General features: G+C 34.5%; 2 protein-coding genes across 2 annotated transcripts; one reads left to right on the top strand and one right to left on the bottom strand.

The window, feature by feature from the left end:
- Positions 1-817: 817 nt before the first annotated feature.
- Positions 818-12273, bottom strand: LOC136809071 (uncharacterized). Its single transcript, XM_067065650.1, has 9 exons — positions 12078-12273; positions 5412-5563; positions 4909-5059; positions 4533-4553; positions 4124-4269; positions 3420-3588; positions 2644-2758; positions 2287-2344; positions 818-1856 (listed from the first exon to the last, which is right to left on the bottom strand). Exons 1-9 carry the CDS (start codon positions 12160-12162, stop codon positions 1656-1658), a joined length of 1098 nt encoding a protein of 365 aa, XP_066921751.1. The 5' UTR covers positions 12163-12273; the 3' UTR covers positions 818-1655.
- LOC136809097 (uncharacterized) lies at positions 7602-11526 on the top strand. The gene is made up of 2 exons (XM_067065675.1): positions 7602-7677; positions 10341-11526. Exons 1-2 carry the CDS (start codon positions 7654-7656, stop codon positions 11433-11435), a joined length of 1119 nt encoding a protein of 372 aa, XP_066921776.1. The 5' UTR covers positions 7602-7653; the 3' UTR covers positions 11436-11526.
- Positions 12274-17885: the final 5612 nt, after the last annotated feature.

Below are 17885 nucleotides of genomic sequence, written 5' to 3'. Positions count from 1 at the left end.
TTGACAGACTCAACCATTAAAAATGGTAATAATGTATAAGATTCCAAACTTTGCTCCTATGTTGTTTTTCAGATGTGCTGGAATCGAGTTAAAGAGGTAGTTTTTGATCCAAAAGTATCTTCGAAATTTAATTTTGTTTTAAAAATGCATTTTTCCATCTTAATTTAATCAAATCAATCAAATATTTGGGTATTCAATCAAAATTTTAATGGATATAGAAAATATGTGCTTATGAAACATATCAAAAAAAGTTAGCACCTTGGATTCTGAAAATTTTCCCATCATAACAATAGTTACTTCGAGATGTTGCCATGAAAGAGTGGCTCTGTTGAATTTCCAAAAAAACTTCTCAACAAATTTTCCGGGAAATTTTCCCTTAAAAACCAAATTTTTTGTTACAGTCCTCACTAACTGGTCATTTGTGTATTAAAGTTAAGACAAATTCTTTAAAAATACCTTACTTTTCTACATATTTACAAGAATATTTACATGAGTATTTACAGAAGTGTTAAAATTCAAAATAACGTTTTAAAATGAGATTTCTTTCGGATAAAATATATATTCTCATTGACAAGTTGACTAATTTTAAGGAGCAGTATCCCCCAATTAACAATATTAGGGGTTCCTCATTCAAACCATCACGTTTTCCATGTTTCAATCAGCTGAAAAACAATCGTAAAAAACAACCCGTCGGTTTACCCATTATAGGTGGGGGTGAAAACACAGATATCTGTAAAGCCCGAAGGGCTAGATTTGCGGCTTTTATCAAAAAGTGAAGCTCATCTTTGGAAGGATTTCCTACCAGAGTCACGTGACTAAAATATGCAATTTCACCGGTTTGAGAGATGTGAAATAGCGTTTGTCGCCTACGTTTTTTGATCTCGCGCTCCGAAAACAATTAAAATGCTAGATCCTATCCATCGGCACGAAATTTAAAAAGTCAAATTTTTGCTTCACTTTTTTTTGCTGGAGAAAGCTTAAAGTTGCAAATCTAGCCCTTCGGGCTTAGATATCTGTGGGTGAAAAGTGTCTTAAAATTTCCTTATGGTGAAACATTGAATCTACCGATTTAGTTTTCCTTTATATATTTGTGGTGACGTCGCCTTCTTTCATGCATATATTTGTGACGTGGTTTTAAGGCTTTTAAAACGATTGTGTACCAATTGTTCACTTTCAACATGGTTAGTAAGAGTCTTAAAGTCCAAATTTTTGTCTCTCTTATCCATTTTGTTCGAAGAAATAATGTTATTTCTCGGGGTGAATTTCTAAAAACTGTTTTGCTTAAGACTCAAAATGAAACTGTGTTATGGCATATTTGTGACGGTCACATCCTAGCAGCGCATGAAATCCTTCCACAAGTTCTTCCTTATTTGAGAAATATAATATCTTCTCATTTGATTTTTTCAGTAATGAACTGGTTTTACTGTAAGGTCCCTGGCTCAAAACTCAATTTTCTTGCTTTCTCTTTACTTAGATTAGCGTCGGTCCCAGAGCAATACAAAAAATGTCACTATACTCAAAAGTCCACTTTTTTGCTTTCTCTTGGATTAGCGTCGGTCCCAGAGCAATACGAAAATATGCCACTATACTCAAAAGTCGACATTCTTGCTTTCTCTTAGATCAGCGTCGGTCCCAGAGCAATACAAAAAATGCCACTATACTCCAAAGTCAACTTTTTTGCTTTCTCTTAGATCAGCGTCGGTCCCGGAGCAAGATAGAATCCTTCCCAGTTCTTCTTCGTTTGAGGAGTAAAGTTTATCATCATTTCCACTCTTTTTTGGTGCTTGCTCAGTGAGAAGAAGAGTGTTTGTGTTTCCTCGGTTTGGCGAACAGTGACTACTTCTGTTTGAATCGAGCTGAAAATTGATGGAGTATATAGATTTATTTTTTGGTATATCTTGATGTACATTTTTCTGTCTGAGAAAGGTAAACCACAGATATCTTGAATAAATATAGGAAATCTTAAATAAAGCTTCTACTTAAGTCTCTAATACGCCATTTTGAATGAGGTTAAGTTCAAGTTATGAAAATTTCGAGTGATATGCAAACTAGCCTAGCAACTTTCTCAAACGGACCAGAAACTAATCTGCGAGTTGTGAAAATTGGTTGTACAGTATAATGGCTCAAAATCTAACACCCAAGTCTCGACCCGGAAATTAAATGTAAGAGACGAATTAAAACTTTTAGTTAATTAAAATGAATGTTTTAGTGGGTATCTCCAACAAGGCAAATTTTGACCAGCAGAAACTTTCCAACATTGGGTTGTAATTCGAAAGTAGAACTTACCAGTCCTTCTTCGAAAGATTGAATCGAAATCTGTAAATCTTCGTCCACACCTCTTTTCCTGAAGGAAGAAAGAATTCATGTCAAATTTTGAATAAATAGGTATTTTTTTTTTGAAATAAAGTGTTCTTCTTTCTATTTTCCCAATTTCTTTTTAAATTGAAAGAAACCATATCAAAGATTCCACATTTAAAAGATTATTATTTCTTTGCATAGTGGGATGACCAAGACAAAATATTTCTACACTCTCCGCCGTCATAGGTTAAATATTTTGGAAGCTTACGGTTCTCATGGTAGTCGAAATTTTCAAACCATTGGCTTGAAAATATTACCCAGGCCACATGCATTTTATTTTCTTACCTGTAATAAGAAATGAAGGCCCACACAATGAGCGCAACGATGGTTAAAGCTGGTATGGTACAACTTAGCACAATGTGTAAAATTTCTCTCTCCGCTTCATATTGTAAATTCGTATCTAAATTGAAGAAAAAAATAACAAAAACAAAAAAGAGTCGGTAGAGTTTGGAACAAACACTGTAAACACCTCCGCCAATGCTTGCTCCGCCCCGGGCTTACCACTGTTTTTAGATGTATTCAGCTTCCTAAACTATTCCCTTTTTAGTGATCTTGTGTAGATGATAAGATAAGACCGTCTAAGGTTAAAGTTGCTGAAAGATTGAGCTTACTTGACACTCGCTAAACCAAACTCGACCGGGAAACGTATTTGGTTGAATTACAAAGAGATTCAAATAATAGAAAGTATTACAAGAGGGTTTCCTCGTTGACGGGGACTGGTTATCAAAAGATTCAAAATAATGGAAGCTCGAATAAGCGAGAGTCAAGCATAGATATAAAATAAACTACGCAAAAAAGCGAAGGGCGAAAACCTTTGATTATTTTCCCATCGTTGGTTTTGAAGATTTCCAATTTGTTGGGTAAAAAAGGAAAGTGACGAAAAAGTTACTGATCTAAGGCGTATTTCCCCGAAATAAAAAAAGGCGATTTCTTCCGATTGAATGCGTGAGTTATGAAGAGATTCCCCCAACTGGCACACGACGTTGTAACAACGTTGTGTGCCAGCTGGGTCTTCCAGGTTGAAGAAAGATTTTGCAAGCTACAAAAAAGTATTATCTTACCTTCATCTACAGTGACACAGTAAGTCTTTTGTGTATTCCATTTGGAATATTTCACTCTGGATGATGTTTTTTCATAAGATAATAAAAAGCCAACACGAAACATCACTTGAACGCATTCGTCCATCTTCAGTTTCTTGGTTTTGAAAATACCATTGAATCTCAGAATGGTCTGTAATTGAGAAAATGAAAAATAATACAATAGTTTTAAATCCTCAATGAAGGTATCTATCACTGTATTTCCCTATCACTTTACCCTGAATGCATTCAGTGCAAGTCTCTGATCGGAATCCTTCACACTACCAATCGGCTTTAGATTTTAAAATTAATCAATAGTTTAAGTCGGATAACACCTTTTTAAGAAATCTGATTGGTCTAAGCCTGGTCCATATTTGAAAAACTGTAATAAGCCGTGATCATCATCTTCACTCAAGTAGTGCTTGAACAAAAATTTGGTTGTGCTTTGATTGAGAGACTCTGTTTCCAGTTCAGCCGTTCTAACAAAAGGACATTGTATATATCCCACGTGTATATTTTTTACGAATCAATTTAATTACGTAGATAAAAAGAATTAAGTTTGAGCTTTGGAAAAGCATATTGAAACCATCATTAGGAATATTAGCTATGGACAAAACTAAGAGCATGCAGGACATGTTTGGACTGAGTTATGGGATATCAGCAGCAAAAGTTTTAATTATGTAACCTACCTGTGTTTTATTAGTGTATTGTATCTTAGCAACATAAAATCTTGAATAATGTTGTCCATGCGCATGCGCCATGCTACTATTCGAATGAACGTTAATGACGATCTCTTTGCCCATTGTTTGGCTTGTCTTGATGTGCATCGGTGTTTCTACGGAAACAAGGTACAAATTGATTTACGTAAAAAAGAAACACCACGCCCAACATAACAAAAAGACACCTCTTCACCCAGATGTCGGACCACGCCCAGCTCGAATTTGAGTTAAAAAATTGATGAGGACTTTTAGAGAGTCCTAAGATTCAATTTTCGTGTCAATTCATCTTTCTGACTATTATAGAGTGAAAGCTTAAAATCAAAACTGCTTCAAACATGTAGAATATTGAAATTTCAATAAGTGTAAGGAATAAACTTACCTTTTGAGGAATGTGCATGTTCTAAAAATGAAGAAAGATTTGGTTAAAAAGTTGTCAATTTTTCTCTGAAACATCTTTTAATAACCTCCCCTCCCCTGCCAACAGGCTCACAACGATGTTTCAACTTCTATCTAACATCATTTTCATTTTATCACTGACATTGCATTGAAATTTTTCAAACAATGCTTTGTGCAATCTGGGATTGTCAGTCTCGAACAAAGGTTGATATTCCTAGAGGGTTGCACAACCAGGAAACTGCTACTACTATATGAAACGCGAATCTCTTTCAGGTTGAAATTAGAAGGTTTTTGGTTCTTGATTTTCCTATCCGATTAACCAGAGCACCCGTTGATGTAAAAACAAAGTGCCCGCATACCTTCACAGAATTTGACAACGTTCGAAGACTTTGATTCGTATTTTTGCGTGATGTTCTTGATAACTTCGATATTGGCTGACAACGTCAAGCATTCACCAGCCTTTGGACATTGCTTTCGTAAAACAACATGATCACCGGCTAGTTCAACCTCCTAAATAGGAAGGATATGTTAAGGATCGATATTTTACGTGTTTTAGAACAGAGCTCTGTTGATTATTTTCACGGGGTCAACGGCCAGGTGGTTCGGCTATTTATGAACCGAGCCGGACATTAAAAGGAGAGTAGTTTCGAACCGGGAATCTTGTTTCGAATCATTTAATTTTCGGTACAGTTAACTCGCTTCAGCTCGAACCTTCATTATTCGAAATCTCTCTATAATTCGAACTAAATTAGACCAAGCTCTGAATTTCAGGAGAGCGACTCCCCTAGCAAGTCCACCTGTAATTCTGAAGAAATTTTGTTTTTTAGCAAATCTGTATTTGCATTAGATCCAATTAACATACCTTGAAAGTCTGGTTCCCTCTGACAATTTTAATTTTAAAATACACCACACTTGAGGACGCCATCTTTGGATTTATTGTATGCTTTATATCACCATGGAGATTGTCATGTAAACAACTGATGTTACCAATGGTGATAGTACCAACTGGGCTGGCTGCAATGGAAAATATGAGAATTTTGAATATTAATTTGGTGAATGTCGACATCACTGACTTGCTGCCACAAGCTGATTACAATTTAGGTGAAATTCGTTTTCAATGTTCATAGAACTACTTATAGAGTAGTATAAGTATTATAAGCCGTATAGACTAAAAATAGCGAGTTCATGTACTTGCACTTTTCAGGACGGTAAAGTAACTGAAGCAATTAGAAAAAACTCGCAATTTTGACCCGCAAAATCAAGGACGGTAAAAGTGCTGATTTACCGTCATCCTCAGTCAGTCAAGTGATCTAGTCAAATTAAAACCTTACCATCTCCGCCGCAGAAAAACAAACATACATAAACACGATGATAATGGAAATAAACGGAAAATACAAGGTTCAAATACTAATCAAGCAGTCACGATTCAATTTCACCGTAATACTGTATATCTACTCCCTTGATAACAAAGAGGGTAAGATACCATTTGGAAAAACCAAACGAGCAAAATCAAGGACGGTAAAATCACTGATATAGCCTGGGTCGGTCGGGATATAAACAATTTAAAAGCTAGCCATCCCTGTCACTGAAAATACAGGAAGGAGGGCAAGATGTGTATTATGGTAGAATTAGAAAGCTGTCACAAATAAAGGAAGCAAAGATTAAAACATCATTCTTGACAAAAATCTTGTTTTCCTCCTATTGAAATCAAATCGCAGTGGGTTGTTTGGCATACCTTTAATCAACAGTCATACACAAATTTGATAATCAGGTCACATACAAAAACATATTATTAACATCAGTAATCACAAAAGATATACTAAATGCAGGAATACATAGTTTATTGAATCCTGAAATAAAAGAATCCCAGCTGCGTACAGGATGCGAGAGTATTTTTTATCAACAATTTTTCTTACTCTTTTGTAAGCAGTGTCTTTTGAGACGTATCGGTTGACAAAAACTCACTGATAATTTTTAGTTCATGAGATGATATATGTGTATGATACGGTAATAGTGACTGATAAGTTTTTTCATAGTTTGTATATCAACAAAACCTTGGTAGTGGGGCTTGTGAATTAAAGAAGATTTTAATTTTTCAGGCACAGATCTACAAATTTTGACACCCCCTTCTCGCAGACCCGGTAGAATGTTTTCAACCAGTGGAGATACCGCAATTAACGAACTCAAAGACGATGGGGATTGATATTCCCATAGTTTTCATAGCTGGGGATTTCAATTCTTTTGTTTTCAAGTCAGAAAATTCAGTGAGGATGGGAAAAATAGTATAATATTTTGCAGTGAGGATTGGTTTATTTGATTATTTTAAATGGGGACAAAAATCGGAGTATAATTTTCCACTGGGGACGATATTTTGGCCGATTTTTCTAGTGGGAAGGGTTCCCAGTGGGTCTGTGAGAAGGAGTTGTATTTTGATATCATTTATTAGCGAACGATAAGCGTGAGAGGACAATTCAAATGTAAAGTATATCCAGATATAATTGGCAGTGGAAACATGAATGCCTGTAACTTTTGATAGTCAAATATAATTATGGAAATTTTTTTGCTTGTTTTAGAGAATCAAAGGGCTATATTTGAATTTATTTTTGGTTGGAAAATTCGCGATTTTTAGCGGTTAAATTTGCGATTACAAAAACTGAGCTTTTTTTCTACTTATGCTACAACGTTCATTTTTACACCAGTGGTAGTTCAACCTTAGGTTAAGAAGTTTTTTAAATTTCAAGGCAAACAGAAAAGTCTTTCGGAAGATATGGGACCCGAAATACCCCTTGCTAGCACTTTTCTGTGAAATATTAAATCTCCAAATTTTTAATAAACTTTAAATGAAGCGTTCTTAGTGTAAGATTCTGTTGCTTAACTTAGAAAAACTGCTGCGATGACTTAAGCTCGTGTTCTATACATTCTATCTTTGGATTTTTTTATGCTAAGTATGTTTTCATACATTACAAAAACTTTATAACTAATACAAAACTTTGTGTTTAGAATGAATTGTGTTTGACATTTAAATCCAGAATTTCTATCAAATCATAGATTCTAATTTATAAACATCAAACTATCGACGAAGAAAACCACAACATTCAAGAGCAATGATCCAGCTAATACGCAAGAAGGTATGATTGCAGTCTTTAATTTCAAAACTTTTAAATTCAGAATATTTTTTCAAACCTAATTAGAATTTTTTCTCGAGTTTTTAAACTTCAAAAAAAACATATGTAAAAAATAGGGAATTATATGATAGGCTTTGTTTTTGGTACATTTGGAAAGTGATTCTTCCGAAGAAATTGATTCATGCCACCTTAAATCAAGTGACTGAGATTTAATAATTTTCATCCCCAAAATAAAGTTTTCGTTATCATCTCACTGAAAATTGTTTCATTTTACACACCCCTGTCTCACAACCCCGGTGGAGCTTTTTTCGTCAGCAGGGATAAAAATTCCTATTAAAATCCCAATGGGATAGAAATTCTATTGGTTAAAAGATCCAATGGGAATGGTTTTTGTGTGGAATTTTTAAACATTGAATTTCGAATGGGGATGAAGTCGAAGTCAATTTCCTAGTGAGGCTGAAATTCGAAGGTATTTTCCCACCGGGGACGAAATTTTTGCCCAGTCAGTCTGGCAGTCTGTGACACAGGGATGTATTTACGATAGATGTTGGAGAAACTTTTCGCATTGTTTTTTCTGTTGAGAGGTTTTTATAATTCTTAAAATCTTAAAGGCAGACTTAACTACAACACTCAAAGATCCTCAAATATCCGGTAGCTCAAAAAGCAATTAAATCATATCCTGCATACTTTATTAAAAGCTATAGAGAAAATATTCTCATAATGGTGGCTTGACAGCGCTTTCAAAGTAAGCATGTTTAAGGAATGACTAGGTTAGTTGAGACAATTTCATCATAAAGAACCATAGTATAATGAACCATCAGTAAATCACGTGTTAGGTTTTCCTTACAATACAGACTGTGACGACAGATAGCTAGAACAGCATGTTGAATTTATGACTGGGCTGGTTGAGACAAATCTCATTATCAGGATCGGTTAAAATGGTTCTTTAAACATACATTACGTCATTTTCATACTAAACTTTCCAAAAATACTCCAGTCAATGTAATGCCAACTTTACTATACATAAGACGTAGTGTTGTAATATAACTCGTCTGATATAAGGAGCTTTAATTTAGGAAACATGATTCGATAAAGCAAAAATAATAAAAATTCTTTTTTTGTACTAAAGACAACAAACTGTCTGAGACGACCAGACATGCTTATCTCAATTTATCTACCAATCTTTGAGCTGAGTTGGCACCTTAGCTCCCTTTTAAAGATAGCACAAGGCACCGTTATTTAATCCTCGAGTCACTTTAAATTAAGTCAATTTATCTAACGGTACTCTAAGATTGCTTTAATCATATCGTGATTAGATCACGACAGATCATTCAAGTTTTATAAGAACTTGATTTTGTGAGATTTGAAGGTGTTTTAGATGGATTTTAAAAAAAGAATGATTAATATTTCCGATTTTATTGTTTGCACCACAATTTCTAACTAATATGATGCAATATTGTATAATATTTACAATCAATTATACGTTCTTTGACTCCTAACCAACACCAAACAGCCCTGTCTTAAGTGACCCTGTGAGAACTCTTCTGCAGTCGGGGATGTAAAGAAAAGGGATGATTTGGCTGCAGAACATTAATGTCTTTCTAAGAGGGAATTTGAGATGGTGGAGAGTTCTCTAAGGGTGGTTACTGCAAAATTGATGATGACAAGTATTTCTTCGTGACTATTCGTTTTAAGGAAGCAATTCCACTCCCTAAAATAATTTGAGTATACATCTTTTGCTACCACTGTTGCACTGGAAAGACTCTGAAGTGGTCAAAATATGCCGTTGGCAAAGAATCCCTTTTACTTGTGACTTTGGCACAGGGATGCATTCGGAACCTTATAATAGAAACTTCTATTTGAAAAATGTTAATCAAGCAGTGTTTATAACGTGATGCATTATCAATATTAGCTCTCAGAGCTTAATTGGATAATTATAGGCTTAGCATTGCTTTTTAATTAAGATATTAAGGCGTTTGTCAGGCCATATTGATCAATTCTCATTCTCCGCTCTAAGTTCCATTACAAAAATGATAAAGCTGTTCAGATTGTAAAAGAATGACTTATGTATGTGCTTCACTTGGCATCGTGTTTGTTTATATATTGACTTTCTCGCAATACTAGTTGTTTTGGTACTAAAAATACGTTGATGATTTCTTTCCAGTCATTTTAGATGAAGAAAACACATGTGTGAAGTTAAACACTTTTTTCTCTCCATACTTTTCGATCTCGGTTGCTAAAAGTTCTAATATTTGTGTTTGTTGTATTTGAAGCATGTGGGACATATTTCACAGCTCAAAATATAACATGAAGTCAAAAACAGCCCTTGTTGCTCGGTTTGGCACTGACCTTTATATACCCCTGGACCAATCTATATCCGCCATCTTTGATCGAAGTTCTTTTTGAAGTGGTACCCGTAAAGAAGCCATTGCAGTGTTAAAAGTTAACGTCTAACACGGCGCAACATCATCAAAAATATTCAGAGGAACGTAGATCTAGCGCTGTCGATGCATTTACACCGCTATTGAGTAGTGCCGCAATTAGGGTACCACTTTTCAAAAAACTCCAATCAAAGATTTTTCTTGGCCGGGATTGAGAAACTTGGAAGTATTGAAATTTTCTAGCATGATGAATTAATTCATACATTCCTTTATCTTTTCCAATAGGTCGCCAAAATGAAGGATGGAATTCTAATCCGACAGAGTAGTCTACCAGACCGTTCCAACGTTAAATCTGAAGACAGTCTACCTAACTTTACTACAGATGGTAATAGAAACGAGTACGTTTACAGTTCTAACGAATACACATATACATCAAGAGTTGCGCAGACTTTGAAATTGAGTGTTACAGACTACGATGATAAGGCTGATACACAGACTAGCCCAATCAAGATTGACAATACGCATGAAGAGGAGATATTTTTCAACACTCCACGGGGTGATGAGAGTCCAATGAGTCTGAAGAGTCAGAGCAGCAACTGTAATAATACAACTTATTCATTGAAAACTAAAGAATCGAGAAAAATATCAAATTCCAGAACTTCATTACGTAAAGCTTCCGTGGCACGAATCGGGAACGCGTTCCGTGAGATGCAAAATACGATCAAGACACGGAAATCACGGTACAGCACTAAACATGATTTTCCGGGGAGACAAAGAAGTCAAAGTACTGATAACTTTATAGACAAGAAACCTGTTTCTAGATCCGCATCTCTTCCGAATATTAAATCGGGGAAAGAAAATCGGAAAACTGGATTATCTAAGAAATCGGTTGATCACGTGTTTAGAAAATTATCAAATCAAAAACAGAATAAATCGACCCCAATTCTAGACTTTGATTCTACTGATGTTATTTCTTTTCCATCCAATCGGTTAGAAGGATATAGAACCAAAAGTAATGACCAGATATTATGTGGACTCGAAAATCGGTTGACCCCAAGTCCCAAAAGACATAATAATCGGAAACAAAGTAATAATGATTTATTACCCAATTCGGAAGATCGGGATAATTCGACTGCAAGAAGGAATGGAAATCGGGATAACACGCTAACCGAAACGGAAGATATGGATCGTTTAGAACGTCGGCGATTAAAAGGCCGAAGTTCGTCGTTACAGCTACCGAACGACGTTTTCGTTAGACATTTGAAACGAGAACGAAGCTCGAGTACCGATAACGAAGACCGAGTATTCTCGTTTGATAAACTCGTTGCACGACGACTAAACTCGTCAAAAGAGACACAGCTGTGTGAAACGGATTTATAGCAGGTGACGTGCTCAATATTTCTTATATTGAAAAATATTCTACTTTTAATCTTAAGATTATTTCAATTTTCAAATACAATTTTAAATTCGATACTTTATGTCCTTCCTATTTGGAGCATGAACTTAATTGTTTTCTTAGAATCAACGGCGTTTCTCCCAAATTCTGCACCAATGTCTTCTGATGTTCTTCCATTTTCGAAATTCAAAATTCGCAAAATGATAAAATTCCAAAAAACTAATAAAATTATTCACACTGTAAATGATTCAAATATTGCTGCATTAGCGTGAATTGATCAAAAAAGTTCCTGGTGATTTTCAACCTCGTCCCCTGCGTACTAGGAGCGCTAGATATTCCATCAGTAACGTACATAAAGCTTAGACCAGGCTGGATTATATCTTTCAAAATTTTCTGTCGTCTCCTTGCCAATCTAAATTCTAGCCTGTATTCTTGATATGCGTAAGTCAAGATGACGTAATGTTTCCTAACGGAAGCGCTCGAAAAAAGCCAGATTTTGACCTCTTCTGTGTTTCTATTTTTAGTAACAGAGAGGGTTCAAATCCCGGCTTTTTTAGGGTCTTTCCGCTAGAAAAATGACTTACGCATATCAAGAATTTGAATATTGAATAAAACAAATATTATACCTTTGACACTGCATTGGAATATTATATGCCCAATCAAAATGGTTTGGAAAAGAACATTCAGCCTTCTACAAGTCGATAACATCATTTTGTGTTTTTCTTCTTTATTTCTGTTCCCCTTCAAGTTTTACCAAGAAGCCCAGTTTTCAAAATCAGCAAAAACTCTTTCATATAAAGGTTATTTGGAAATGTTATTTTTCTATCTAAAAAAAATGAAAATGAGTGATATAATACATCCATTTCATATAGTTTTTCAATTCAAAATCGACATTATAATTATTGTGAATTTCTTTTGACATCTTTATTTTCAAATTTTAATAAAAGTCTTTTTTTTTTATTGAAGAACAAATTTGCCAAGTTTATGCAAAATGTTTTCAACTATTTGAAGAATGTTTATCCGCAGAGCTCGTAAGAAGCCCCCAGCGGCACCCCTCGATCTTATTGTCGTCACGCCAATATTCTGCACTACTCACGAACGAATAGTAAAAAATAGCTTGAATTATGCTACCACGCGTTAGTAACTTCCCTATTACAACTTAAACAAAAAATAATTGCAGTCAGACACGAAAATTAAATTTCAGTCAGGCACGAAAAAATGCCATAAAAATTCAGTTTTCTCGAGATTTCGAATTTAACGAGTACTAGTATTAGTTTTGAACTACTGGTCCGTGTTGCAAAACCAAACTGTTTCGATTGATAAAAATTTCGGAAAACAAGGTCCAAAAACCATATTATAATCTAGTGTATGTTCCACGGTTCGAAAATAAAAATATCAATCAAAAAATAAAAGTATACTCTGTATGAATTAATGAAATGAAGCGAAAAAAATATTTCAAATTTCGAAAGACATCCAGCCATTTTCATGGTGGCTTCATTTGAAATGTGAGACTGATTCATTAGCGCTGACGTGAATATGAAAAAAATACTACCCGTGGTACTCTAAATTATTCATTGAAAAAACCCTGAAATATGACGTTTTTATTAATTGATGTGTGATGAAATTTATCAAACAGTTACAGTGTTAAAATTTAGGTGTATCGGATTTTTAATAGGAATATTTCAAAAGTGGTAAAAATTCTTCCTACAGTAAATTAGCCCTTTGAACATATTCACGCAGCAAAAATTGTCATCGATAATTATTGTCTTGAACTCCAGTCGATGACCAAAGAAAAGAATTCTAAAGGGTTGTGGGGGACGTATGGTATTTCGGAATTGCGGAAATCGACCCTTTTTTCGTAATTTCGGAATTTTGAAATTGTTTCGGTATCCAAAATCCATGAATTTTTGCTTCGATATTTCGGTATTATAAAGTTTTTATCCCCCTTTTTCATAATTCATACATGAAAAATCAAATTTTCGGAAAAATCGGTTTCGGAATTGCAAGTATTTTTTTACGGAATTTCGGAAATTTTGGCAAATTTATTCGGTTTTTCGGAAATCGCAAACCCCGTACGCCCCCCCCCCTCAGCGTTCTTTCAAATAAATCTTACTCTAAATTAAAAATTAAAAAAAGTTTCAAATTGAATATGGATTTTCAGGGAAATTTAGGGATTTTATTGAAAATCGCCGTGTTCAGCACGATGTGATACGACCTTTTTATAAGAACTAGTTAAGTTTTTGTTGAGTCTCGGCTGTTCTTAATATATTTTAGCTCTTTGAGTTTTTTGAAGCAACGTCTAGGTATTTTGGACGAGATATTTCACCCACCTCCTACTACTTTGATATTTCAGCTATTCTAGGCAATACTTTTGTTATTTTCGGGCCTTTTTAAGCATTATTCGTATATAATTATTGCTCCAATAAAAAAACATTGTACCAGCTCCCCACATCACATGTATTGATAAATATTTCAAACTAACAATGCTTTAATGAAGAATCAATTTACACTCACTTTCATCATTATAGAAATTTTTCATCGATATTTTGACAGGAACCCGGCTCGTTTTCACCCCCAAAAAATAGAAAGAAGTATTATTTTAGAAGATCTCAACCTCGCCCTTCCCGTTCAACATGACACCTTGCTCCGTGTTAGAATTTTATCGCTTATCACTAATATCGTTTGATGGTGATTGGCCTGAGGTTTAAATGGTTTGAATACACCCCCTTCTCACAGACCCGGTGGGATTTTTCAGCCAGTGGGAGGGAGTAAAAATAACGGACCGAAACTCAATGGGGATTGATATTTCCATATTTTCTATGGCTGGGGATTTCAATTCTTTTGTTTTCACGAGTCAGAAAATTTAGTTGAGATGGGGAAATTGGCATAATATTTTGCAGTGAGGATTGGTTTATTTGATTATTTTCAGTGGGGACAAAAATTGGAAGATCATTTTCCACTGGGGACGATATTTTGGCCAATTTTTCCAGTGGGAAGGGGTCACAGTGGGTCTGTGAGAAGGGAATGTTTAAGTACCAGAAACAACTCCAGCAGGGCAGGGCACGCCATAAAATTTGCCCTCAATTGGATTTTAGGGGCCATCGGAATGATAACGATAGATTCAGTAAAGCTTAATTCAGTTTTACAGTTCAATAAGTTATGTATATTTAACAGCGTTCACAAAACCTTTGCGCTATTTTTGTTCTGTGGTTTTGAAAAATTATTCATTCTTCTTCAAATTTTGTAACCGGCTGAATACACAATTCATGGTCATTGTATTGAAAATAGATTTGTACATTTTGATTTAATTTTTGTTTTGCTTGGGTGAATATTCTTGCGGCCATTTTTTCATGTACCACAAAGATATCAGTTGAATAAGCAATAAGGACGCCGCTTTCGATTGTTGAAAAAAAAAACAAGTTTCGTTGCTAAGAACTTACTTCAGTGCTGGGCCGCCATCTTTAAACCGGTCTTTTAAAAAAATACCGTCGCTTAGGTTAAGATTCTACAAGACTCTAGCGACTTCTTTAGTCTTTCGCTATTTAATGGACAACCGGCAGAAAACATTAAAGAGTTGTTTCCAGAGGTACGAAAAAATAGATTGTGTTACAATGAGACCTTGCTAACATTTTGAAGATCATTTTTCAGCTAGCCGGAGTCCTGAGTCTTTTTTTCCACTAGAAAACTAATTGTCATCAAAGTTGACTGTACAATCATGGTCGAATTATTTTCTAATCGTTGAACCGAAAATAACTTTATTTATTTACTACACCTTCAGATAAACACAGGGAAAGACAGAAAATTTTTAAGAAATTTTGATATTTTTTGAGACAGGTTTTGACCACTTTTATTTAGCTTAGTAATTCATCGTTTCAAGCTCTCGTGGGAAAAAAGGCCCATGGCAACCCGAAACGTTCCTACATTAATTCTAAATAATAAAATTTTAAATCCTATAAAACACGATCTGTACAAAAAAAAAAACAACCTATGTTACGTTACAAATTTTTCCTTTTCCTTTTACTTCATAATCACCTTTTCCGTTAATAATCCTTTAAAATCTTTTCTTTATCGTCACATATATTACCTTTAGTACTTTCCATATAAAATGGTTTCCTCTTTACGTTACAAAATTTTTTTTTTTTTTTTTTTTACCGTTAAAAATACCATCTAAGAAATAAACTCTTTAAAAAAAACAACTCCACCTTTACGTTACAAATTTATCTTTATCTGCCGTTAAAATTACCATCTATGAAATAAATTCTAAAAAAAAAACTCCTCCTTTACGTTACAAATTTATCTTTATCTGCCGTTAAAAAAAATTAAACCATCTAAATTTAAAATTCTTTTAAATTCTTTAAACTCCATCTTTATAAAAATTACCTCTTATGTTATCTCTAACTGCTAAAAACTAACCATCATTCATAAAAAAAATTTTTCTTTACAATTATAGCAACTAAACAGAAAAAACAAAACCGTCCTTTAATAATTTTCATTCGAAAAGATTAACTCTACTGGATTAGATAGATCAAGACTACCCCCGGGCAAAAACCTCCATAACCCCGGTAGCCGAAAATGGGTGCCCAGCCTGTCTCTTAATTTTTAAAAATCTGAGCTGTTATAGAGGAAACCGTAAGGAGCCTTGACGAATCTAACCAATAAAACAAATACCAAAAACTCAAGTAAACGATCGGAGATCATATCAAAATTCAATTCAAAAATTTTTTAAATTGCGTTAAAAAAAAAAAAAAACTAAACTTTTTTTTTTTTTTTTTTTGAATATACAAGAGAGTTAGAACGACGTGTGATTAGTTTGAAAATGTCTACCATTTTTATTGCACGCGAGAACAAGAATTTCAAATTGTTAATTTACAGAACGATAGCAAAGGCTATTATCTTTCGGATGCCGTAAATAAATTCACTTATTTTCTAATCGTTGAACCGAAAATAACTTTATTTATTTACTACACCTTCAGATAAACACAGGGAAAGACAGAAAATTTTTGAGAAATTTTGATATTTTTTGAGACAGGTTTTGACCACTTTTATTTAGCTTAGTAATTCATCGTTTCAAGCGTGTAGACTAAAAGCATGCGAGAAGCCTAAATGGAAACTACGTTTAAAGTAAGCAAAATTAAAAGCCACCGAAAAAAAAAAAATGCATTCTATAAACCTAAGTTCCTCGAAGTATATAATAAATTCTCTAAATCTTCCGATATGTATCTGTTTTTGACCCCGACTGATTTCCATCTGCCGTGTTTCATTATCAACCGATCCGGAACACCAAGATTTGCAGCTGCAGACGCTCCGCCCGAGCGCAAACTATGAACCCCATATTGCTTTTGGTCCAAACCTATGTCTTTTATCACCTTCTTGATATCGTCACGTACCGAACTGTAAGAAATTGGCTGATCTTTATTCCATAGACGATTGTTTCGTTTGGATTTAGTTACTCCTCTAAAAATAAAATTCTCAGAATAATTTTTTATGTTTGCCAATTCGAGGTACCTTTCCAAACCTTTTACCGGACACAGGTTTGAATTAAGTCTCGCAATGTAAACCCAGTGGCCCTGTCTGTATATGTCAGTTTTACTGCTTTGGATAAAAATTGTATCATGATCATGAAGGAATTTTATATCTGATCTTCTAAGCTTTTGGCATTCATCGAACCGTAGAAAGGCTGAAAAGGATAGCAAGCATATCGCTAAAGTCCTTGAATTTTTGAGGCTAGAACCAACGTCTAATTTTTCAAAAATTTTTCTCAAATCTTCGACGACTAAATTTTTCTTCTTCTTTGGTGTATACGCCAATAACCGTTTAAAGGCTTCCAATAGGTGCTTTACAATTGTAGAATTCCCGATCAAATACCCCGAAATAGCATGAAAATGTTTTATGGCGCAATAAGACGCTTCCAAGACTGGATAAGATTTCCCCGATTGAAATTGGGACATCAGAAATAAGATTAAATGTTGCTCTTGAGTAGGTAAAGGGTTCACTTCCTGGAAACTACGACTCCATTCTTCCCATTTTAGGAAATAAAACTGATACTTAGCCACGGTGTTATTGCTTCTGGAATTCAAAAGGATTCCTGGTAATTGCTCAGAGAGACTCTTTAGTGCTGGATCCTGGACATCAAAAGAGTTTCCTAATACGGTTTCTGAATCTGAGCTAAAAAGTAAAATTTTTTGTTAATTTTCTGCATTGAGAAAAAAAAAAAATCTTTATTTTAACCGAACACACGTTGATTGTCACACTTGTAATTTTAAAGCTAGAATTGGGATTTCTAATTTTTCATTTCCCATCAGAGAACCTTGGAATCGTCCTTTTCTGATTAATGCGACTTGATTTGCAAAATATCTACAATCCTTGACAAAAGGCTTAAAAGAGCTATTATCCCTGATCAGAAAGGTCCAAAATGCTGCCGATGGCCAGAACGG

This window comes from Clytia hemisphaerica, unplaced genomic scaffold (genome assembly GCF_902728285.1).
Source record: "Clytia hemisphaerica strain Z4C2 unplaced genomic scaffold, Clytia hemisphaerica genome assembly, whole genome shotgun sequence".
Taxonomy (NCBI): domain Eukaryota; kingdom Metazoa; phylum Cnidaria; class Hydrozoa; order Leptothecata; family Clytiidae; genus Clytia; species Clytia hemisphaerica.
The sequence above is the reverse complement of the archived record's forward strand: the minus strand, read 5'-3'. Positions and strand labels throughout refer to the sequence as shown.